This window comes from Schistocerca serialis, chromosome 2 (genome assembly GCF_023864345.2).
Source record: "Schistocerca serialis cubense isolate TAMUIC-IGC-003099 chromosome 2, iqSchSeri2.2, whole genome shotgun sequence".
Lineage (NCBI taxonomy): Eukaryota > Metazoa > Arthropoda > Insecta > Orthoptera > Acrididae > Schistocerca > Schistocerca serialis.
Genome location: NC_064639.1, coordinates 1,151,832,077 through 1,151,856,488, shown reverse-complemented (window position 1 = coordinate 1,151,856,488; position 24,412 = coordinate 1,151,832,077). Strand labels below are relative to the sequence as shown.

The 24,412-nt window shown below is 42.8% G+C and overlaps 1 protein-coding gene across 1 annotated transcript in view; it reads right to left on the bottom strand.

Annotated features, from left to right (window-relative positions):
* The window catches only part of LOC126456681 (UDP-glycosyltransferase UGT5-like), a 46,838-nt gene extending 23,572 nt beyond the window's left edge, over nucleotides 1-23,266 (bottom strand). Inside the window, exons 1-2 of the mRNA XM_050092422.1 lie at nucleotides 23,150-23,266; nucleotides 7,181-7,403 (exon numbers count right to left, since the gene is read on the bottom strand). Coding sequence (XP_049948379.1) covers nucleotides 7,181-7,403; nucleotides 23,150-23,266 — 340 coding nt within the window. The remainder of the gene's footprint in view (nucleotides 1-7,180; nucleotides 7,404-23,149) is intronic.
* Between the last annotated feature and the right edge of the window lie 1,146 nt (nucleotides 23,267-24,412).

Below are 24,412 nucleotides of genomic sequence, written 5' to 3'. Positions count from 1 at the left end.
AATTATGCTTTCACATAGTTCACGTTTTTGGGGTCGTTACACAATGACTTCTCTTTTTTGCAGGACTGTCGAAACCGTCTGGATGGGCCGGATAAGACGTACTCCAGGCCACCCCAGACATGTGTAAAATGAATAAATATATCGATGTACGGTTTCCGCCAAGTTATAGCAGACAACAAGACGAATTTCACAGCATTCGCAAGTGATTTTTATCAGTTGTAGTCGCCGAATTACGACAGCGACTTTGTTTTCTTCTAATGGGACTATATACGAGGGTTGGAACTTAAATAGTGGCAATTGTTTAATCACAACCGATACAAAAGAGTTACATGTTTCCACCTGTTTCTGTCCTTCAAAGCAGTCACCAGCGTTGTGTAGAACCCGTTACCAACGATGTGGAGGGCGTAGCATACCGTTAGCAGAGCCTGTTCTGTTGATGGTGCGGATGGAGCGGTCTACTGCCTGTCGAATCTCTGGAACAGTTCTGAAGCGAATGCCACGAAGTGGTTCTTTCATCTTCGGAATCAAATCAAAGTCACAAGGACTTAAGTCTGGGGAGTATGGTGGATGGTACAGTACTTTCCACTCCCATCGACCGAACAGAGCAGCCACAGCTTGCGCTGTATGCTCCCACGCATTGTCGTGCAAAATGATGGGTGGGTTGCGCCGCTTCTTTCGCAAAGGTGGTCGCAGGTGATGCTCCAAAAACGAAAAGTAGTACTGTGCATTGACGGTCTGCCGTGGAGGAACGTAGAGCGTTAGGCTAACACCATCACAGTCGTACACGAGAATCACCATAAGTTTCACCATACTGGGGCTCGGACGCACTTTCGACTTTCGCGGCGACGCATAATGACGCCATTAGTTGGAGTGGCGTTTCAGTTTCGGCTTCGTGGCATTCGCTTCAGAACTATTACAGAGATTCGACAAGCAGTAGACCGCTCCATTCGCACCATCAACAGAACAGGCTCTGCTAACGGTATACTACGCCTTCCACATCGCTGGCAGTAACAGGTGCAAACATGTAAACCTTTTGTATCGGTTGTCAATAAATAGTTGCCACCATTTAAGTTCCAACCCTCGTACTTTCTTCTGTGGTATTTGAAAGATGCTTCTAAGAGAACTTGAACGACATAAAATGGATGGGATTTGATCAAACAGAATCAAGATAACGGCAGACCACTGTCCCGCTGTTCGGAGAAGAGGGTCCTCTGTTATACTAAATATCAACAAGCGCAACTCAGATATAGTTCTTGAGTACATATCAGCACTTGAAGCTCATTAGTTTGTGTTCTGCTGTGTAGCAATCAGACAACTTGCTCTTAATGTTACTGAGTCATTCACGATGTATACGAGTATCGAAAAAGTGAATATCGTTTAAGACGATTGTAACTAAACTATTAAAGCAGTGGTGCGATTATATGCTGAATAGTATCCAGATCGTGTCAAGAACTGACGATCTGTCTTCACAAACATTATAAAAAAATTCTAGAAATGGGAAGAGCGGGCCGGCCGCGGTGGCCGAGCGTTTCTAGGCGCTACTGTCTGGAACCGCGTGACCGCTACGGTCGCAGGTTCGAATCCTGCCTCGGGCATGGGTGTGTGTGATGTCCTTAGGTTAGTTAGGTTTAAGTAGTTCTAAGTTCTAGGGGACTGATGACCTCAGAAGTTAAGTCACATAGTGCTCAGAGCCACTTTTTGGGAAGACCGGGGCATAAAATAGAAGGAAAACAGAAGAGAAACTGATAAAAGAAATGAAAGTAACATTTTAGCAGCAGTAACACTCAATACAAAGGTCACTAACAGAAATCTCGAAAGTACGAGAGGGATCAACCAAATGACTGTCCTGCGACACTACATCCATCGTATTTCATCCTCTTCACATTTCACTGCAACTACAGCTACAAGGCAATGACATTCAAAATTGGTTATAGTTCTCCAAGTGCCATGTATGATAAAAGCAAAGGTACACGATATATCCGACGTTGTAAGTCTGTGCAAAATATTGTTCAAGGAAGAAGCATCGTTTACAAACCAAGAGCAAATCTATCTTCGCAATATGCACTAATAGTCAGTTGAAAATGCACGCTAACTGAAAGAAGTGGATTAAAACAATGCTCCTAGTCTATGAACATACGGTGCGTGTTTTTTCAAGATCCGCATCATTGGTCGCTGTTTTATTTATGGGAATCTAAGTAAACTCAACTATATGGAGCTCCTAATGTAACCCTGCTGCCACAGTTATTCGGAGACACACTACTGGACATTCAACCATCGGTATGTTACCAACATGATGGATGTGCCTCCCATTCTGGACATGTAATAACAGACTCTCCAAGAACAAAATTTCAAGAGCATTGGAACAGTTGTTCAGAAAATGGAAAATGGTTCGCACTCTCATCAAATTCAACACCGCTACACTTTTATCTTAGGCGAAAATTAAAACAATAGGTCTATCAGGAATCACCGAGGACTTCTGAAGGCATGAAATGACTTTTAATAGAGGTCTGTGCTGCTGTTAACTCAAGATTGAATTCAGTGTTCAGTACTGTTTCTCCAGGATCACTTTATGGCATGTAGCAGTGCTCAAGGTCAACATTTTGAGTTCCTGGTATGACACCCATGATAATAAACATATGAACAGTACATGAACTACATGATTGCTTACTTTGGTACTATAGGGTAGACGATTGTGAAACCTCTTCTCCAGAATGAGGGATAGTGGTTTGCTCTCCTGTTATCTTCATACTATTGCATCAAGTCTCATACACTTCACGCTAATAAAGTTCTCTTAGGAGCTTCTTTCAAATGCCACTGAAAAAGTATATAGTTTCATTATGAAAAAAACAAAGCTAGTGTCGTAATTCGGGAACTGTAAACAAGAAAAAAATTACTTCGCCCACTGCAGGAGAGACAGCTCACAGGAATTAAATTGTATCAGTCATTTCTGAGGTTAGAGAAACACACGCTATTAAATAATTATGGAGACAGTAGTTCATGAATCCCACAAACCGGGAGAAAAAATATTCCTGCATGGCTCTGAGCACTATGCGACTTAACTTCTGAGGTCATCAGTCGCCTAGAACTTAGAACTAATTAAACCTAACTAACCTAAGGACATCACACAAGGTTTGGATGACATATGGCAAGCAGAAATTGTAGATATGAAGCAATATTCATAAACAAATAAAGGTTTCAAATATATTTTAATGGTTATTGATACATCTTGGAAATTTGATTGGGCATTACTGATAAGAAGAAATACAGGGAAGCAAATTGCACCGCTGATGCATCAGTTGCTGCAAATAAAGATGAATTGTTGGCCATTCAACCTTCAAACAGATCAAGGTGGCGAGTTTTGTAGTAAGTATTTCAAGGCGGTAGTGGAGCGGTATGAAATACACCACTACTTGACATTCTACCACATGATGTCGAGTATCATGGAACTTTCGATCATAATGATAAAAAACCATATGTGGACGCGTTTTAATCTTCAAGGCTCATACAAATGGCTAGGTAGTCTTCTACAAATAACTGGACAGTGTAACTAATCTAAACATCATTCAACAAAAATGAAACTAGTTATGTTTGTAAGTTATGTAATAATATGGTTCTAAATACAGTGTATAATCATATTAAAATGGTGAATCCATGGATACAATAGTTTAACGTACGTGATTTAATACACATTTCAATGTACAAGAAAGTATCCGAGCAGCAGCTGAGGCGGCATTAGTGTAGGCAATAGCGTGATTGCCATATCAACAGATATACTGAAGCAGTCTGACTGGATTGCAGAAACACGATAATGGATTAGCATTTCTGCAGATAGGATTAATTACAATTTTTTCCAATGCATGTTGTGTCATGTACACCTTCCAAGTAGAAAAACTGAATATTTGTAATATCCCAAATACAACAAACAAACCATAGTACTTAAACCTTAAAGTACGGTGGAGGTGAATAAACTGCTGGAAGTATTAGCACATAAAATTTACAGATAATCTCTGAAGTAGCGTTTCTCATAGAATGTGTCATAAAACGTTGTGGGGATAAGGTGTTAATTAAATGGTTTGGTTTCCTATCATCGCACAACAGTTAGATGGCTCTGAGCACTATGCGACTTAACTTCTGAGGTCATCAGTCGCCTAGAACTTAGAACTAATTAAACCTAACTAACCTAAGGACATCACATACATCCATGCCCCAGGCAGGATTCGAACCTGCGACCGTAGCGGTCACGCGGTTCCAGACTGAAGCGCCTAGAACCGCACGGCCACACCGGCCGGCCAACAGTTAGATGAATGCGTGTGACTTGTTACACGAGAGGGTGTGTAACGCTCAAATTATGCAATAGCATAACATGAGTGGGAAGAAGTACGTCAGTAAAGGCCTTGTTATTAATCTCGAGAAACCACCTGTGGAGTGACAGATACTTACATATGACTACTGTGGGCCTGCAGCAAAGCTTCAGAAACAGCAAGCACGTAACGCTAAGAGGATTAATCTGCTGAAGAAGGCTAGTACACTTCAAACACTGGTTTGGCATAACGTCAGGTTGCAAATCGAATTTTAGCTCAGAAAGCTAGTGAAATATGTGCAAGAAGAGACATAGGTATAGTGCACCATATTGCATCATTTGTAGCTGATAAAATGAGCAACAATCTCAAATTATACGGTATTTGAGAGTAACTTTCCAACAAGTTGTGAATTCCATTTATTACATACTAAACAAGAAAAAACCAGTGGGATGTTTAAAAATTTGCATATCTAAGATGCCTGGTGGAATTATTCCATACTTAATTCCTACTCTAGCAGGACTTTCAGCGATTGACTGTTTAGCTGGATGGACAGCTGTCATTGCTGGAAAACCGAAAAATGCGAAAAACGAACAGGAACAGCTTGATGAGGTAAAAAGACACAGAAAGATGATGGAACTTCTGACTATCGGAAAAGGACTACACTTAAATCCACGCAGAAGAGTATCTGGACTGTTCATGCTACACTACCCAAAGATTGCTCACAAATACTAAATAGCTTAAATTCGTCAAGAAATTCAACATCCCAACATGTCGCGGAGTGATGTGTGGACTACATTGCTGAAGACTGTGGATGTCTAAGGAATTTGGGATTGTAAATTTACACATTGCACGGGGACCAAGAACTCACCGGGTACCATAGGTTCAAAAAAATGCGAAATGGCATCTACTACTTTGATTCATTTGGAGACTCGCATGTGCCAGCAGAGTTATGCTGATATTGTACCAACAAGGATGTGTTCTACAATTTTTGATGATACTAAATCATCGATACATATTTGTGTGGTCATTTTTGGCTATTGTTCCTCGTGGCATCTTCAACTAATACATAAAGACCATCGTTACACATTCATTCAACAGTTGAGATCCAGATATAATATCATACACTCTAACTTTAAAATAATGATCATCAATATTAAGCTTGAGTTACTTTCCACTAATTGACTGAAGCAGGGGAGATTGGAGTATCACATTTACGGGATTGGAAACATACAAAAGCATTCCTTATATCGTTAAAGCAAACAATAAAATGCAACTAGAAGATAAAAAAAGTAGTGTGATATTGACAACTAAATCGCATTTTTAAAACAATAAAAGGGTTCCGAGTTACGTGCGGACATCAATATGCTTAAATCGGAAGTAAGAACATAAAAAAGACAATTGACTTTCGATACACACAGTCAATTTGACGATTATTATGTTTATCAATAAGTCGAATTTACAAAAGGACAGTTGACAGCTTCAGTAGGATCGCTACTAGGTTTCTCAAGATGACAAATTTGGTATGCTTCAGAAGCACTTCAGGAGTCAACTCAACCAGTAGCTATATAACCAGTCGGCAGAATTCGTGTCCAGTGTAATATCACAATGATGGAAATAGTGTGGAGGTGGAGATGGACAGCGAGAGGGAGTAGAATAGGATGGTCTGAGAGAGGCGGGGGGGGGGGGATATTTTCAGAGAGAGGGGCGTGAACGAGACGGTCATAAAGAGGGGGTAGAAGGAGATAGGCAGAGAGTGGGCTGGAGGCCAAGGAGACAGAGAGGTAAGAGGAGAAGGGGGAAAGGATATGTTCAGAGAGAGGGGGAAGAGGAAATGGACAGTGAGGGAGGAAGGTGTAGAAGGTAGATGGAATATGGAGATGGTAGTAGGCAGGCGGAAAATGAAGAGGATTAGGGGAGATGGATAAAGACTTGGTGGAGGAGGAGATAGAGAGGGATGAGGAGATGGAGAGAGAGGGGGGGCAGGAGGAGATGGACGGAGAGAGGGTTACGAGCCATACCTGTATGTGGGACAATCTGCAGGTAAAAGCCTCTTTTTCTGTAATACTTGTTGCTCAGATTAAGATGACGTAGTCCCTTACTACTACATAAATTCTCATTCTCATTGATCTCTTTCTTTCTTTGTATTTTTGATCTGTATCTTACGAAATACTGCCAAATTTGTGCTGTATCGTCACAATGAATTTCTCCAAAATTTCTACTCCGTTTGATAAAGTGCAGTGAGTTTAATTTTAGCCCCATCTAGTATCTGTCAAGTCCATTTTCTGTTTGTTTTCTTTCGGACGAAAGTCCTAAGAACACATATGTTGTTCTTGTGAGAAATTTATGACAATTTCCATTTCTAGTGTCACATCGAGTCCGCAGCTCGTGGTCGAGCGGTAACGTTCTCGCTTCCCACGCCCGGGTTCCCGGGTTCGATTCCCGGCGGGGTCAGGGATTTTCTCTGCCTCGTGATAATTGGGTGTTGTGTGATGTCCTTAGGTTAGTTAGATGATGACCATAGATGTTAAGTCCCATAGTGCTCAGAGCCGAGAGCCATTTGTCACATCGAATGTCTCCATCGAACTTTAAGTTTTATCCTACTTTCGTATTAAAATCACTCACTTTAATCTCTGCACTTTGCTGTCATGTATCGTTTCCTTATGTCTGCATGGAGTTCTTCTATTTCATTACCAGAATGTGAGCTAGTGCATGGAGCTGAGTAGTTTCCACAAAGATCTTTCGCGTTTTCTAAAAACAGTGCTCCTATTCTGTCTGAGGTAGCTTCAATACATCTATATTTGGATGTCAATAGTTAATACAAAAGTAAAAGGAGCTTCACATTCTGGCATTTAAAAAAATTGATTGCAGGGTGAGCTCACCAAGGACGGCTTCCTGCGGCAGCCACTTGCTGACCATCAGATTGTCTGGCTGAGACGGCATGGAGTCGTTCTCCCATTTCCAGAGGACGCGCTGCGGCAGCTGCCTGAACGCCTCCAGGAAGGCCTGGATCTTCTCCATTGGCAGAGCGTTGCTTCGGACATTCGAGCCGAGACTAAAGTAGATGACACCGTGTTCGGCTCCATCGAGGAATTCCTGCAGGTTCTGCAATATTCAACGTTGTTGTAATACCTGCCTGACAAGTGAATGAAACGAGTAACGAATATGAATTGAAAGGAGTAAATAAGGAAATATGATGGCACTCAAAGCGAAAACTGGAGTTAACGGCATTGAAACAGGTGGCATGAATAGTACAGAGTGTTTATAAATGAATGTCGGCGTTTTAACGCTTTATAATTTTCTTATTGTATTAAACGTACAGTTATAAATGATATGTCAAATGAAAGAGCAACTCAAACAGTTTTACCAAGAACCTTATAAATGTACAGTGTGAGCACCTTTGTCACACGGCACACATCAAGTCTACAACCTAGTTAGTTACTGTGCAATGTGCGTTCCGGTTGAAGTTCGGTTGTGATCCTCCAAGTGATAATAACATTCGTAGATGGTATCATCAATTTGAAGATACAGGCTGCCTTTGTAAATGGAAGAGCACAGGGCGACCAAGAGTTAGTGAAGAGACTGTTGAGCGAGTGAGAGAGCCGTTCACTCGCAGGCCAAAGAAATCAGTCCGGAAGGCTATTCGTGAATTACAAGTTCCGGTGTCGACTGTTTGGAAAGTATAATAAAACACGTACAACTACGTCCTTATCGTTTACAGTTATTACAGGCTCTAAAGCCCGCAGGCTAAGGATTACGTGCCAACTTCGCAAACGAAATGTTGTTTCATGATGATGAAGATTTTCTGGAACATGCTGTCTGCAGTGATAAATCGACCTTTCACCTTAGTGGACGTGTTAACACTCACAATGTGCGCATCTGGGGCTCAGAAAATCCTTACGAGGTGGTAGTAATGCAACGAAATTCCCCTAAAGTGACAGTTTTTTGTGCCGTATCCCGGTGGAAAGCATATGGGCCTTTCTTTTTTGGTGAACATACTGTAACTGGCACTTCTTACTTTGATACACTAGAGCAATGGCTCTTCCCTCAGTTGGAAGAAGACGAGCCAGGCGATTGGTTGAACTTCACTGTAGCCAAGCGCTGGATAGGCCGCAAGAGGCCCAATGACAGGGCTTGCTTTGCATGGCCTCCACGTTCACCCGATCCAACGCCATGCGATTGTTTTCCTTTGGGGCTTCATCAAGGATCGTGTGCACGTGCCTCCGTTACCAGCAGAGCTCCATGAATTAAGAAACCGGATTGAATCAGCCGTTGCTACAATCACTGAAGACACACTTATCAACGTTTGGCAAGAACTCGGCTACAAACTTGATGTGTGCCGTGTGACAAATGGTACTTACACTGATCATTTATAAGGTTCTTAGTAAAACTGTTTGAGTTGCTCTTTCATTTGACATATCATTTATAACTGTAAGTTTAATGTAATAAATATTATAAAGCGTTAAAACCCCGGTATTCGTTTATAAACGCCCTGTATTATTGCTTTGGATTGGGGACCCTTTGATCGAATTGAGAGCTGACAGAAATATTTTACCAATAGCTAGTGTTTCGTCTGCCGAACTTGAAACCCTAAATTTAGTATCAAAATGAAAGCACTTCAAAGAAAATAATTATTCACCCTCAGGAGACATTACACACAAACCGTGAAATGCCTCATCTAGCCTAGGGAACGGCTACAGTTCGGCTAGGAAAAAGAAGACCACACGTATCTTCAGGCGTGCCCTATCTAGCAGGAATGTAAGTGTGCAGTCCTATGAACATGAATATTGTCATCTGGGGTGGAAAGTGCGTCCAGAGCAACCCCATTACGAATACTTACTCCCTGAGAATGTTGTAATAAAAATCATTGTAAAGGTTCATAGAAAACTGAATGCATGGGCCCAAGCCACGGTACGAAAAGCACCCTCAAAATATCACAAAACTAGGTACGAAAAGCACGCTCAAAACATCACAAAACTATCTCTGGGCGAAGTATTCATCCCGCACGTCTCTTTGGACTGTCGGGGCATTCGACGCCTGGCATCATTTGAAAGATGCAAATTAGCTATTCGTCGGGCCACACTATTCGTCTGCAGTCAACTACTGTCGAGTTTCTGTGTGGTTTGCCCTTTCAGACGGCGCTGCTGCAGATGCCCCTGTGAGCTATGTCCGTTTTCGTTCAATCCAAGTCTAAACGTCTACTGCGTACAGTTCCCCTATCAGTGTTCACTTGGAGAGTGGTTGAGATAAAACCTGCATCCACTGACAGCAGCAGTTGTTTGTTTATGAATCCGAATGTCACTAACAATACATCGCACTCATCTCCGGTCCCTGTCGGTTAGGTTTACTTTTCCGGTCCCTGTTGTTACGTCCTGTTACCTTGGCTACATCGCCATCAGCAAACAGTTGTAGATTGCTGCTCACCCTATACGACAGATTATTAATGTACGTAGAACACAAGACCGGTTGTATCACACTTTCCTTTGGTACTCACGATGAGGTCCTCGAGTGCGAACACTCGCCGTCGAGGAGAACACACTGTGTCCTATTATTAAAAAAGTTTTCGAGTGACCCACATATCTGGAAACCCATTCCGTATTCTCAGATCTTCGTTAATAGCCTACAGTGGGTCATCGTGTCACACGTGCCAAGCTTTCCAAAACCGTGCTGATTTGTGGATATGAGTTTTCTGCGTCAGCGATATTTATTGTAAACGAACTTAGAATATGTTCAAGACTTCTTCAGCATACTGCTGTTAAAGATACGATTCTATAATTTTGGGAGTCCTTTCCTTCAAATTCTTATATACAGGAGCCTCTTGCACTTTATCAGAGTCATTTGGGACTTTGTGCTGAGCGTTAGAAAGCCGAAATGGAATTCCCCCGGGGGCTACCAATTAATTTGTCGTCAACTCCTTGAGTTGCTTCTAACCGTCAGGGGTGCCTATTTCTATGTCCTTCGTACGGCAGTCTGTGTGATGGTCAAACGATGGTATGTTCCTCATGCATGAATGATGTTTTATGCACCTATTTTAAAAGTTCAGCTTTCCTTTCGCTATCTCCTGTTGCTACATCAGACTGGTCGATGACTGGCTGGATAGCAGCCTACGATCTGCTTTGTTATTTTGCTCAGGACAAGAATTTTCTAATTTTCTCGGCGAGAGTCTTAGCCAAGGTATGGCGATGGAAATTTTATTCTTCGTGCATGTATCTCTTTAAAGAAGCTGGAATTTCAACTAATTTTTGCCTCTTGACATTTCCACTTTTTTTTTTCTTTATTTAACCCTAGAGTGCAGCATTTCCCGAATTTTGTTACTGAAACACCATTAATCCACTTACTCGGCACACACTTCTCCAAAGTGCGATTTACAGTGAGTTTAAACTTTACCCACAGTTCATCTACGCCCGTCATAGTGGAAATAAATGATGTTCATTCATTGTACAAGTAGGATGCTGCAACTACTTAAATGCTCTTTCAGGCTTAAATGCTCTCGTAGCCCTCTTGACGGTTCTGTTAAATTTTGTGACTATAGTCGCTGCGAAGACATTATGATCACTAATCGCTGTCTCTATAACGACACTCTTGATAAGGTCGGGACTGACTGTAGCTACAGGGGCTGAAATATTTTCGTTTTGCGTGGGTTTTCGAAATAGGTAGGCTAGCGACCTTGCTGCAGTGGTAATACCGGTTTCCGTCGTGTTACCGAAGTTAAGCTCTGTCGGGCTTGGCTAACACTTGAACGGGTCACCGCCCGAGTCAGCCGAGGGCTGTTGGCAAGCGGGGTGCACTCACCCCGTGTGAGACAATTGAGGAGCTACTTGACAGAGGAAGCGGCACAGGTCACGAAAACCGACAACTGCAGGAGAGCGATGTACTGACCATATGCCACTCCTTATCCACATCCGGTGACGCTCTGAGAATGGTCGCGCGGAGTAGCCACGCGGTCTAAGGCAACTTAGCACGGTCCGTGCGGCTCCCCCCGTCGGAGGTTCGAGTCCTCCCTCGGGCATGGGTGTGTGTGTCTTCCTTAACGTAAGTTAGTTTAGGCTACATTAAGTAGTGTGTAAGCTTAGGGACCGATGAACTCAGCGGTTTGGTGCCTTAAGACCTTACCACAAATTTCCAATTTTCTGAGGATGACATGGCGGCCGGTCGGTAACGTTGGGCCTTCAAGGCCTGTTCGGACGGTGTTTTATTGCTTGTTTTCGTCGAACTAACTGCTCAAGACAGTTTCCAGAAAATGTATTGAGAACTACTTAACAAAAACTGGCTCTCCGTACTAGCAGCAATGAATCCACAGAATTCCCGCTCCATGCTCGCTGAAGTTCATGGAGTGGTCATGGGCACACACTAATGCGATAGCTCCTTTGTGTAACTCAGTCACGTCTCCCCGTCGATACGTCTTGCGCAGCTGATTCTATATAACCTAGTGGCTCATACACGCCACATCACTGCTATGACTTACGTGAGTGGTGAACGGTCACATTGAGGCATAGTACTAACCGTCATGCCTATACAGAAGGGACATTATATAGTGATCTGACGTGCAGTATGAGTCACGCGCTAGGTAGGTGGCGTCAGATGGCTCGAGCGCACGTAGTTTCTATGCGAGATGATAGAGGTCACTAGCTGACGGACAATGTTCGAGCTGCAGCCAAAATACTGTCAGTTTTATTTCTGGTTTTGTTTGTTTAATTTTCTAGTTGTTTATTAATTACTATTATAACTGTGTTTAGTTATGAGAATGAATGATGATGTGAATTTGAAATACTGTTTAATGCAAAGTTTTTATGTAATACAGTGGTCACGTGTGTGTAACGTATTCATCCTGGAGATGTGTTGTAAACTATTTCATCTGTTGATGGTACTGGGGAAATGGGATAACGATTTTGGAAAAGTAATTAGTTTTATATTTGTGGGTTATTTAAGGCAATTTACTCTTCTGATTCAGTGACAAAATTTCATTCTTTCTGTATAGATTCGCGGGATTGATCGGGTTTCATACCGTTTTCCGACTGGCTGTGATGTTTATTTGCCAATCAAAAATTAGCATATTCACGCATTTTTCGGGGAACAGGAAACTTATTTTGTATTGAGAGAGTAGAGTGGGGCCTTGGATCTCATAGTGATTAGATCAGCTGATATGTGCTCCACTGAAAATTATTAATATTGTAATATTTCGGTACCAAAAATGTTGGAGAAGTGCCGTAAAGTGTGGAAAGGAGTTAGATTTAGAGAAAAGAGTGAAATTCAGAACATTTGCTGACGTTCAAATAACTAAATTCCGCGTGGCATGTTGCTTACTCACGAACTTGAACATTTTGTTCCGTGAGACATTAGCAACATTTGGGCGAGTAGTTCTAAAAGAAACAATTCGTCTGTAAGCTTTCTGCGAAGGATGCATCACAATTACCATAAACTGGCTACGGTTATGAATGATGCGTGCGTATGACCTTTTCAGACGTTGTACAGATTAGAGTAATATACTTATATGGATATGGTGTCTGTTCTTTCAGACATGTCCGAAAGAACATACACCATATCTATATAAGTATATAGTTCTCACAATACCGGCCATGACCTTCTTCTTCTGTGCGGATGCACACATATTCGCCGAACACTTTCGGGACTTGGTAAGAATGTCTTCCACGAGTAATGAGTGTGTTGGGGTGGGACACTACGAATATACTGTGTGTGGACATACAAGATGAGAATGTGGGAGTCGCGGGAGGCGTGCGCGAGATAGTCCCTGCAGTCGCCCTATCCTCTGCGCCCTCGGTGACTCAGATGGATAGAGCGTCTGCCCTGTAAGCAGGAGATCCTCGGTTCGAGTCCCGGTCGGGGCACACAGTTACACCTGTCCCCGTTGATATATATCAACGCCCGTCAGCAGCTGAAGGTATTAATACATTACTGGCCATTAAAATAGCTACACCATGAAGACGTGCTACATACGCGACATTTAACTGACAGGAAGAAGATGCTGTGATATGCAAATGAGGAGCTTTTCAGAGCATTCACACAAAGTTGGCGCCGGTGGCGACACCTACAATATGCTGACATGACGATAGTTTCCAACCGATTTCTCATACACAAACAGCAGTTGACCGGCGTTGCCTGGTGAAACGTTGTTGTGATGCCTCGTGTAAGGAGGAGGAATGCGTACCATTACGTTTCCGACTTTCACAAAGGTCGGATTATAGCCTATGGCGATTACGGTTTACCGTATCGCGACATTGCTCCTCGCGTTGGTCGAGATCCAATGACTATTTGCAGAGTATGGAATCGTTGGATTCAGGAGGGTGATACGGAACGCCATACTGGATCCCAACGGCCTCGTATCACAAGCAGTCGAGATGACAGGCATCTTATCTGCATGGCTGTAACGGATCGTGCAGCCACGTCTCGATCCCTGAGTCAACAGATGGGGACGTTGGCAAGACAACAACCATCTGTACAACCAGATCGACGACGTTTGCAGCTGCAAGGACTATCAGCTCGGAGACCGTGGCTGTGGCTGCGGTTACCCTTGACGCAGCATCACAGACAGGAGCGCCGATGGTGTACTCAACGACGAATCTGGGTGCACGAATGGCAAAACGTCATTTTTTCGAATGAATCTAGGTTCTGTTTACAGCATCATGATGGTCGCATCATGAACAGTGGACGTTACATTTCAGATGTGTTACGACTCGTGGCTCTACCCTTCATTCGATGCCTGCAAAACCCTACATTTCAGCAGGATAACGCACGACCGCATGTCGCAGGTTCTGTACTGGCCTTTCTGGATACAGGAAATGTTCGACTGTTGCCCTGGCCAGCACATTCTCCAGATCTATCACCAATTGAGAACGTCTGGTCAGTGGTGGCCGAACAACTGGCTCGCCACAATACGCCAGGCATTACTCTTGATGAACTGTAGTATCGTGTTGAAGTTGCATGGGCAGCTGTACCTGTACACGCCGTCCAAGCTCTGTTTGACTCAATGCCCAGGCGTATCAAGGCCGTTATTACGACCAGAGGTGGTTGTTCTGGGTACTGATTTCTCAGGATCTATGCACACAAATTGCGTGAAAATGTAATCACATGTCATTCCTAGTATAATATATTTGTCCAATGAATACTCGTTTATCATCTGCATTTCTTCTTGGTGTAGCAATTTTAATGACCAGTGCTGTATAATTCTAATTTGGTTAGATTAGAGTAAGGCTTGATAGTGAATGGTGCATGCAAGCTTACCGTAATAGAGTGAAATTCTTCACACATAAATATTTACATTAAACTATCCCTTCTAACAAAAAAAGAATTTTAATGTGGCTTGTAATTGCCGTCAAGACTCACCGGAGGAGAAACACCCCTCTGAAGATGTCCAGCGCAGCTCTGGACGAAACGTTAGGAGCTGAAGAGTATCATGGACCACGACCTTACATCCCGTAAGGTTTACCAGAAGGTATGACATCCGGTCGTGAAAGCCTTCATAGCTTCATGTTTATTTGAAAAGTTTCATAAAGTGGTTGTTCCTAAGCAAGTCGTTAAAGGTACTGCGTGTTGCATTCTGGTACTAAAAGTTAAAATTCGTTTATTCAACGATCCAGTCATTAACATTGTACAGTTAGAAGAAAAGAATTATTTTCAGGAATGGGGACTGGCGTTAGAAAGTAGAACCATTCGTTTTCAGATGGAAATGTCTTAAGGCGATTTGCTATTGAATTCTGTCTCAGCGATGGCTAATGGTCTCGTGAATTAGTACGAAACTTTAAATATGAAAAAGGTATTTTAAAGCTAAGGAGTGTAAGTGAGGTGTTTGACTTGGTTTCTGAACGGAACGACAACCTACGTTTTTCACTAAACGCTACGAAAAATTATGATAGCCAAAATACTTCCCAAAATGGTTTACACGCGGTTATTGTTCGTGGGAGAGTTCACTTAAAGCAGAAAATATCTCAAAGCGTAAATTTATTGTTCTTTGCGAGTTAGTAACGAGGTGCCACTCAAGCGAGGGTTATGTTATGGCTCTGAGCACTATGCGACTTAACTTCTAAGGTCATCAGCCCCCTAGAACTTAGAACTACTTAAACCTAACTAACCTAAGGACATCACACACATCCATGCCCGAGGCAGGATTCGAATCTGCGACCGTAGCGGTTACGCGGTTCCAGACTGTAGCGCCTAGAACCGCACGGCCACCCCGGCCGGTTCAAGCGAGGGTGCAGGTGCGACTAGGTACTCGTAAGAAAAGATGAAAAAAGGGAACCAGAAATCCAATCAAAATAGAGGAAAACAGTGTCGTTGTACGGTCAGTAATATTTTTTTTCGATGGGTGTACAAACAATATGACGCTGGAAACAGACGTCGCTATAAAGTCGCTGGAAAGTAAAATAAGCAGAAGTGTATGGGTTTGTTGTAGTTCCGTCATAGGTGACTACAAAGGCAAATGCTCGTTACATAATCAGCTTCTTGACTGCTACACAGCGAGAGGCCCACATGTGTGACATGAGGAAAAATCAGTAAAATAGTGAACGTCGCCATAGCTTCGCATTGGGAGTGGAGTTGAGCAGATGTGGAAAGACCACCCTTGAACTGGAGAAGATGGTTAGCAAAGGGCCAACAAGCTTAAAGAAAATATATTTTGTTACAACTTGATTTACAGAAGCAGTATTTTTATTTTTAGATCTCTCAATAAAGGCCATTGCTCAACAATATTCGTTTCTTTCTTTTCTGGACAATTATAGAGTGCAACATAATTAAAGGATCGCTTTTTATAAACTACGAAATGATTTTCATTGCAGCGCATAGGTCTGAAATTTGGCTCAAAAGTGTCTCTGCAGCCTCTCTCTGTAATGGTGAAAAGCGTGCGGCCCTGAAAGGTGTAGATGCAAGCGAAAAAAGCGCCCGAGCCCAGAAGTTCGTGTGACCTGGGAAGTAGGCTAATTATGCCGCATTGGCACCACATGTCACCATAATACTGCCCAAAGCCACCCTGGACGTGTGCCACGGTGGTGATGTCGTCACAGCCCCTATTAGGCACATTTCACCCCTAATTTTGACGCCTCTGCGATGGATGTCAGAAACGCGGCGCGCAGTTTGGAAATCGCGCTGTTTTCTTATGAGTGGCCGAGTACACTGCAGTCCCATTGGACCAGACCTCAACCCTTTTGAGTTCCGCCCGAGCTCAATAATTGGTCACGTGTTCAAGGCGGAACCACGAGGGACCGTTCAAAACCATTAGACGAAATCCTAAGATACGTCCAAAGCAGCAATGGGAGGATTTTTTTTTTTTTTAGCTCTTCTTACGTGCTCTTCCGTGGCGTGATCATGAAGGGATGCGACATTGACATATGTATGAATACAATGGTAAAGGGTCCCTCCAAGCCCCCCTCCTCCCCCACCCCTTCTTCACCCCGTTCGGCAGTACCCGCGGTGGCGTCTGACCACATTTGCTGAGAATTTTAAAACAGTACCTTTAAAGAAAAAACCTGTGAAGTAGCTCTAGGCTTCTGCAACAGCTTGATACACTCCTGATGTCACTTGCCTGACTGCAGGCCTCCAGGACTACTTCGCCAGTTTTCTCTGTGACGGAACGTATTTAAAATTCTTTGTAAATGTGGGATTGTTCCACAAAGGTTGTTGCCGAAAAGCTGGGAGGGTGGGGGAGGAGAGGGGGAGGGGGCCATAGAGGACCCTTTGGCATCATCGTATTCGCACATGCGTCAATGTCACGCACCTCCGTGATCACGCCTAGGAAGAGCATAAAAAAGCGTAAGCTAAATTTTTGCTCCTTTGGATCACGTTCAAATTTCGACTAATGATTGTGAACTGTCCCCAGTCGTGTTTTTCATCGCAACCTTTGTTACTTACGATTACGTTCAGAGTCCAACTAGCGACTTTGAACTACCCCCAGTAGTTCCACACCGTGTTGTTGTTGTGGTCTTCAGTCCTGAGACTGTTTTGATGCAGCTCTCCATGCTAATCTACCCTGTGCAAGCTTCTTCATCTCCCAGTACCTACCGCAACCTACATCCTTCTGAATCTGCTTAGTGTATTCATCTCTTGGTCTCCCCCTACGATTTTTACCCTCCACGCTGCCCTCCAATACTAAATTGATGATCCCTTGATGCCTCAGAGCATGTCCTACCAACCGATCCCTTCTTCTAGTCAAATTGTGCCACAAACTTCTCTTCTCACCAATCCTATTCAGTACTTCCTCATTAGTTATGTGATCTACCCATCTAATCTTCAGCATTCTTCTGTAGCACCACATTTCAAAAGCTTCTATTCTCTTCTTGTTCAAAATGGTTCAAATGGCTCTGAGCACTATGGGACTTAACATCTGTGGTCATCAGTCCCCTAGAAATTAGAACTACTTAAACCTAACTAACCTAAGGACATCACACACATCCATGCCCGAGGCAGGATTCGAACCTGCGACCGTAGCAGTCTCGCGGTTCCGGACTGCGCGCCTAGAACCTCTAGACCACCGCGGCTGGCTCTCTTCTTGTCCAAACTAGTTATCGTCCATGTTTTACTTCCATACATGGCTACACTCCATACAAATACTTTCAGAAATGGCTTCCTGACACTTAAATCTATACTCGATGTTAACAAATTTCTCTTCTTCAGAAACACATTCCTTGCCATTGCCAGTCTACATTTTATATCCTCTCTACTTCGACCATCATCAGTTATTTTGCTCCCCAAATAGCAAAACTCCTTTACTACTTTAAGTGTCTCATTTCCTAATCTAATTCCCTCAGCATCACCCGACTTAGTTTGACAACATTCCATTATCCTCGTTTCGCTTTTGTTGATGTTCATTTTATATCCTCCTTTCAAGACACTGTCCATTCCGTTCAACTGCTATTCCAAGTCCTTTGCTGTCTCTGACAGAATTACAATGTCATCGGCGAACCTCAAAGTTTTTATTTCTTCTCCATGGATGTTAATACCTACTCCGAATTTTTCTTTTGTTTCCTTCACTGCTTGCTCAATATACAGATGGAATAACATCGGGGAGAGACTACAACCCTGTCTCACTCCCTTCCCAACCACTGCTTCCCTTTCATGTGCCTCGACTCTTATAACTGCCATCTGGTTTCTATACAAATTGCAAATAGCCTTTCACTCCCTGTATTTTACCCCTGCCACCTTCAGAATTTGAAAGAGAGTATTCCACACCGTATACAAGAGAAAAATTGCAGTCACCCTGCACTCCAAAGGGGGGATATCACATTGAGTGTGTTTACAACCCCTTGCTGTCCATTGAGAAGGGTTGAATCGCCCAGGAAGTGTCAGGAGTGTCAAATGTTGTCAAGAATGCTTTCCTCTCCCTACGGAAATTGTGTGGGAATCAACGTCCCGAGGAAAGGGATGCTGCCATTGATTTTCTAGAAGCCACCTTCTAAAGCCTTTCCTCGTCAGTTCTGAGCGGTTGTCTGTTCGAAATATTTTCCTCGGCCACTCATAAGAAAATCGTGATTTCCACGCGTACTGAACTCCATCACAGCGGTATCAACACGAGGGATGAAATGTGCGTAAGAGCATCCGTGGCGCCCTCCCGTCCTTTGTCACGTCCACGATGGCGTTGAGCAGAATTGGGGTGACATTTGGTGTCAGTGAGACGCAGGTAGCCACATTACGCGTCACATGGCGTTTTTTTTCCGCCTATTTCGGCACCTTGCTGTATGAAGCGCCGTCGACAGCGAGAATGACTTCGCAGGGCGTAACGCGTTTGCGCCACTGAAATGGAAGGTTGTAGGCCACTTTGGGCCAAATTTAAAACTTGTGCTCTACAATGGGAAAAATTACAGGATTTCGGAAAAGCAACCCTTCAATTCTGGAGCGCCGTGTACGTATTGCTTCAGATGGAAAAGCCTCAGTTGTTGACTTCTGTAATGGTAAAACTAGCCTCCCAACTGTTCCTCATAAAGGGACCTATACGTCATGAGGGTCCAAAAAACGGAACTTTGTTCCATGAAATCCAGTGGTTCTTCCTGAGTCCAAAAATGTATACATATTTTCGTGTTTAAGTGCCTTCCTAATGCAGTTGCGGCGCGCGAATGGCTAGCTGTCGCATCAGTGTCTAACACAAAACGTTTCGTTATTTAATTTTGGCGGCACTGTTTCCATAGAAACTTGCTTCTGTAATATCCTTGAACATGTAGACTGTGCTATGAGCAGGGATTTATTTAATCGATCTTCCTGTCTATACCAGTAGATTATTTGAATTTATTTATGTTTTTCTCGTACGTTTGTTCTGTAAAGTTGATGTTATGACTGCATGTTTTAACTATTTTACATCTTAAAATGCGCAAAAGACGGAAGTTTAATTGTACTCGTAAATTTTACGAAGAAGCGTGTTGTTGGATATTGTAAAAATGAAGAAGTTGTTATGCCGCAGCGAACTGAGGTTAGGCCTAAAAGTTTTCCAGGAGGTGTTTCAAAACGGAAGTTGAAACACCTTACCGAAATGAACAAGATGTTGGTGTTTTAACTGTTAAAAATGACGGGTTCATTTTAATTAATAAATATACGCTTTCAGAATTAATTTTGTCTGTTGCCAAATGTTAATGTTATAGTAGTGAAAAATCCCTAACGTTTAGATAGAACGTAAGTAAGAGATGAGACCTGTCCATCAGAATTGTAGTGGAATGTAAAGTTTGTAAAGTAACGAAACGTATAATGACATCTACTATAATATACAAAAATACAGTGAAGTGAATATTCTCCTTGGTTATGCCATAAGGTGTAATGGGAAGGGCAGAAAAACAGCCCAGATATTCTGTACTGTGATGAATCTCCCACCGCCACCTGTCAAGATTGTGAGGTGTTATAAACGTTTGTATATTGCCCTAACGGAAGTCAGTGAAGTTTGTGTGCAGAGGGCAGCAAACGAAGCTATAGATATTTGTCAATCTTGTGATACTGTTGCTGCATTGGACGATTCCTGCCAGGGAAGAGGCCGTACGTCACCGAATGGAGTTGTCACAGTTACCTCACTAGATACAGGCGAAGTGCTGGACTGTGAGTATCTCACGAAACATAGCCAAGATTCTGCCTGTAAGGTAAATAAACACAAATGTGACAAAAACTTTGAAGATTTCGATGGTGGTATCGAAAACAATGGGCCGTCTCTATCTTTAGCAGGTCAATTACTACACGAGGCTTACGATACACTCACTACCTTGTTGATGATGGCTCTAAAGACTTCACCAATGTAGTGGCTGATGAATTATGTGCTGAAACTGAAATTAAAGAAATGGTATGTATAGGATATGTGCAGAAGAGAATGGTGGCAAGGTTTAGGAAACTGTGCAAGGACATGACAGGAAAAAAAATTCTCTTATGGCAAAGCAATTGATGGGCAGGCGGACTCGTCATATCAGATACAGAAAACCTTACCGAATATTATGGTCCAGCCATCAGGAGAAACAGCGAAAATATCGGTGAGATGAGAAAAGCAATTTGGGCAACTCTGTTTCACAGAATATCCATTGATGAGCATCCACTGCGTGGCCTTTGTCAAAAGTGAAACACATCGTGATGCAAGTATAACAGGTGTGAAGCAAATGGACAAAACCATACACGTGCCCATTCCATGCCAGAGACTGTCACGGTGGAAGTAAAACCAATATGTAGAGATTTTTCAAATTCTAAACTCCTGGAGAAATGCTTACATAGCATGAATCTGAATAAAAACTTCAGTAATTGCATTTGGGAACGCTTGCGAAAAACTATGTTCGTTGGTATGTCTGCTTTTCAGATCGGACATTATAATATGTTTTAATGGTGGAGAAATAAGCAGATTAAAAATCATGAGTAGACTAGACATCAGAACTGGGGACAACACGAAATGTGGACTGATAAGAGAGGCCAGGGAACGTGTCGCTGAAACTGAACTGCTGAAGGCCAGATAACAAAGAAATGAAAACAAAACTCAGGTTAACAAGATTATGGGGTTGGAATGCTTTGACATTTTATTACTGAGAAGAAAATGACATGCAAATCTTTAGTTTCAATTTCCGGCAATCAACGTCTTTGTATACTTAGGTATCATTATCTCACTCAAACAAAATATTGCATGAATTGTAATACAGTCGTTCCCCACTCAATAAACTACGCTATTCATAAACGTATTTTAAGCTGGAGCATGTCATGTGTTCTTAAATTATTAGGAGAAATAATTGAATTCTGAAAGCAGTTCTTTTAAAAATACACAAGACAATAAATTGTTAAATATTCATTGGTTACTGTGTCAGCAACTTAATAACTAAAGGAATGAAATTTGTTTTGACCTTTTATTTTGGATAGTGTGGAAGTACAGTGTACCTAAAATAAAAATTACACGTAATTCAGTACGTAAGGTAAAAATCATTAGTCACTCTACACACTTATTGAAAGCTTTTCACCTAGAGGCCACAATATACTAGTTGTTTGGTTAATGTTGCATTCCAGTATTTATTTAAGGTTCTGGGTTGTTAAATTTCAAAATGCTATCAAAAACCGGACTCTTAACAAGTGGAGCCCGTTCGTGCCGCCTGAAAGGATAGTGCTCGATCCCAGCTTACAGGGGTAATTTAAATCTTGGTCTCATACGTAGTGATATCACTTTTAACACTCCGACGTAACTGGAAGATGTTACACCGCGAAACACCAATCCGATATTTATGAAACTACGTGGAGGTGCTCACCACCTATTATCATCTGCATTCTCTGTATGCAGTTACGTTGTTGTGGGTGTTGTGGTTTGCAGTCCGAAGTGTGATGAAGCACTCCATGTGACTTTCTTCTTTTCTAAATAATTACTTCAACCTATATCCACCTATACCTGATTGCTGTATTATAATCTTGGTTCAGACTATAATCCACCTCCCACTTTGTTTCCACCATTAGTAAATTAACCAATCCTCGAGGGGAACAGTGTCACTTCTTTAAGTCAATTAATCAAGTTCTGCCATGAAATATTTTATCCTTAATTCGATACACTAGCTCCTCACCGAAATTGGTGGCATGTTAAAAATATGTGCTGGACCGGGTCTCGAACCCAGGGTCTTTCTCTTTCACAGGCAGTTAATCTACCGAATGAGTTATATCGGAAATGTCTGCGAAATTTGGAAGGTAGGGGGAAAAGCATTTACGGAAGTAAAGTTGTGAGATTCATACGTGAGTTGTATCTGGATAGCTCAGTAAGTCGAACACTGGCCCACGAAACGGAAAGGATTCCGTTTCGAATCCTGGTCCGGTACACATTTTGAATCTGCCAGGAAGTTACAAATCAGAACACAATTCGCTGCAGAGTGCAAATTGATTCCGGATATTTCTCCACTGTTGTCTCGAAGTGCCAATAAATTGTTCACCACTCTTCTGTACGTACTAATACGTATTTCCTGCCGTCATTAGAATAGTTCCATTGAAACATGGCGCTCGTTATGTGGTATTTATCATGCAATAATAAAATTAAGTTAGAATAGAAAGAAGCTTACCTTTGGTAATCGTTCTGTCTTTGGCGATACATGGATGCCAGTGACCTCTACGACACTCGGTAGGTGTGGTCGTGGATACTCCGTCGAAAAGTGGCTGTTGACGATAAACAAGCTGTAGTTATGCTCAGTTTCGAAAAGTGAAGGCGGGTCCGTACCGAAGTACTCTCTCATGATGTTGTCTTGCCGTGGGAGAATTTCGCAATACCAAAGATAGTTGGCCCAGAGGTAGAAGAAAGTATTGTACAGGCGTTGCCAGAAGGTCATGTGATCGGAGAACCCCAACCAGACATCGGGTAGGTAGGCTGGGTTCATTGCATTTCCGTGGCTGTAGTACATGGTCGACATCGCCGTCATCGTCACGACGCCAATTACCGGAGGCGACCCGACCTTGTGGAAGAGGCCGTGGTAGGCCTGGTAAGGCAGCCTCTCGAACATCACCAGGTCGAACGTGTGGTTTTTCCTGCGCAGAAATTGTACAACTAGTCTCATTTCGAATGATGCTACTGGCAACCTAAACTTAGTCAAAATTACACTACACACAGAGAGATACACAAATATAACTATACAGCATTTTGGAGGCAAAGCACGTGACCTACCGGATGCAGTATGCTAACATGACTCCAGGTCTAGGAAACCCTCCGATAGCTGCCTACAGGCCTGGATTTCGGAAGTTTCAGTTGAACCTTTAACATTCCGCAAGCTACTTTTCGCTGTGTCACAGACAATATTTCTAGTACCAGCATCAGCTACTCCAGTCAAAAATAGTGCGCTGGAAAAACGACTTTCGTGAAGGTGGAATTTCTTTGATTTCCCCCTGACGATTATTTCCCGAGTGCAGTGGGATGAAGTAACACGATAACTCTTGGTAGGGTGTATGATCTAGAAATTTTAACAGTACGGCGATTCCCTCGAATATTTTCGCGGGGGAAATTCACCTCGGCGACACTACAGCAGTCAGCAGCGCTGTTTCAAATATCTAGGCCTAGGTCACACTAGAAGTGTTCTGCATTTCTGGTAAAAGTGGATCACTTCACCATATGACAAGGACTATGGGAGCTGAACGCTGTGTACAAACACCACTGTTAATATTACACTACTGGCCATTAAAATTGCTACACCACGAAGATGACGTGCTACAGACGGGAAATTTAACCGAATGGAAGAAGATGCTGTGATACGCAAGTGATTAGCTTCTCAGAGCATTCACAAAAAGTTAGCGCCGGTGGCGACACCTACAACGTGCTGACATGAGGAAAGTTTCCAACCGATTTCTCATACACAATCCGCAATTGATCGGCGTTGCCTGTTGACACGTTGTTGTGATGCCTGGTGGAAGGAGGAGAAATACGTACCATCACTTTTCCGACTTTGACAAAGGTTGGATTGTAGCCTATCGCGATTGCGGTTTATCGTATCGCGACATTGCTGCTCGCGTTGGTCGAGATCCAATGACTGTTAGCAGAATATGGAATCGGTGGGTTCAGGAGGGTAATACGGAACGCCGTGCTGCATCCGAACGGCCTCATATCACTAGCTGTCGAGATGACAGGCATCTTATTCGCATGGCTGTAACGGATCGTGCAGCCTCGTATCGATCCCTGAGTCAACAGATGGGGACGTTTGCAAGACAACAAC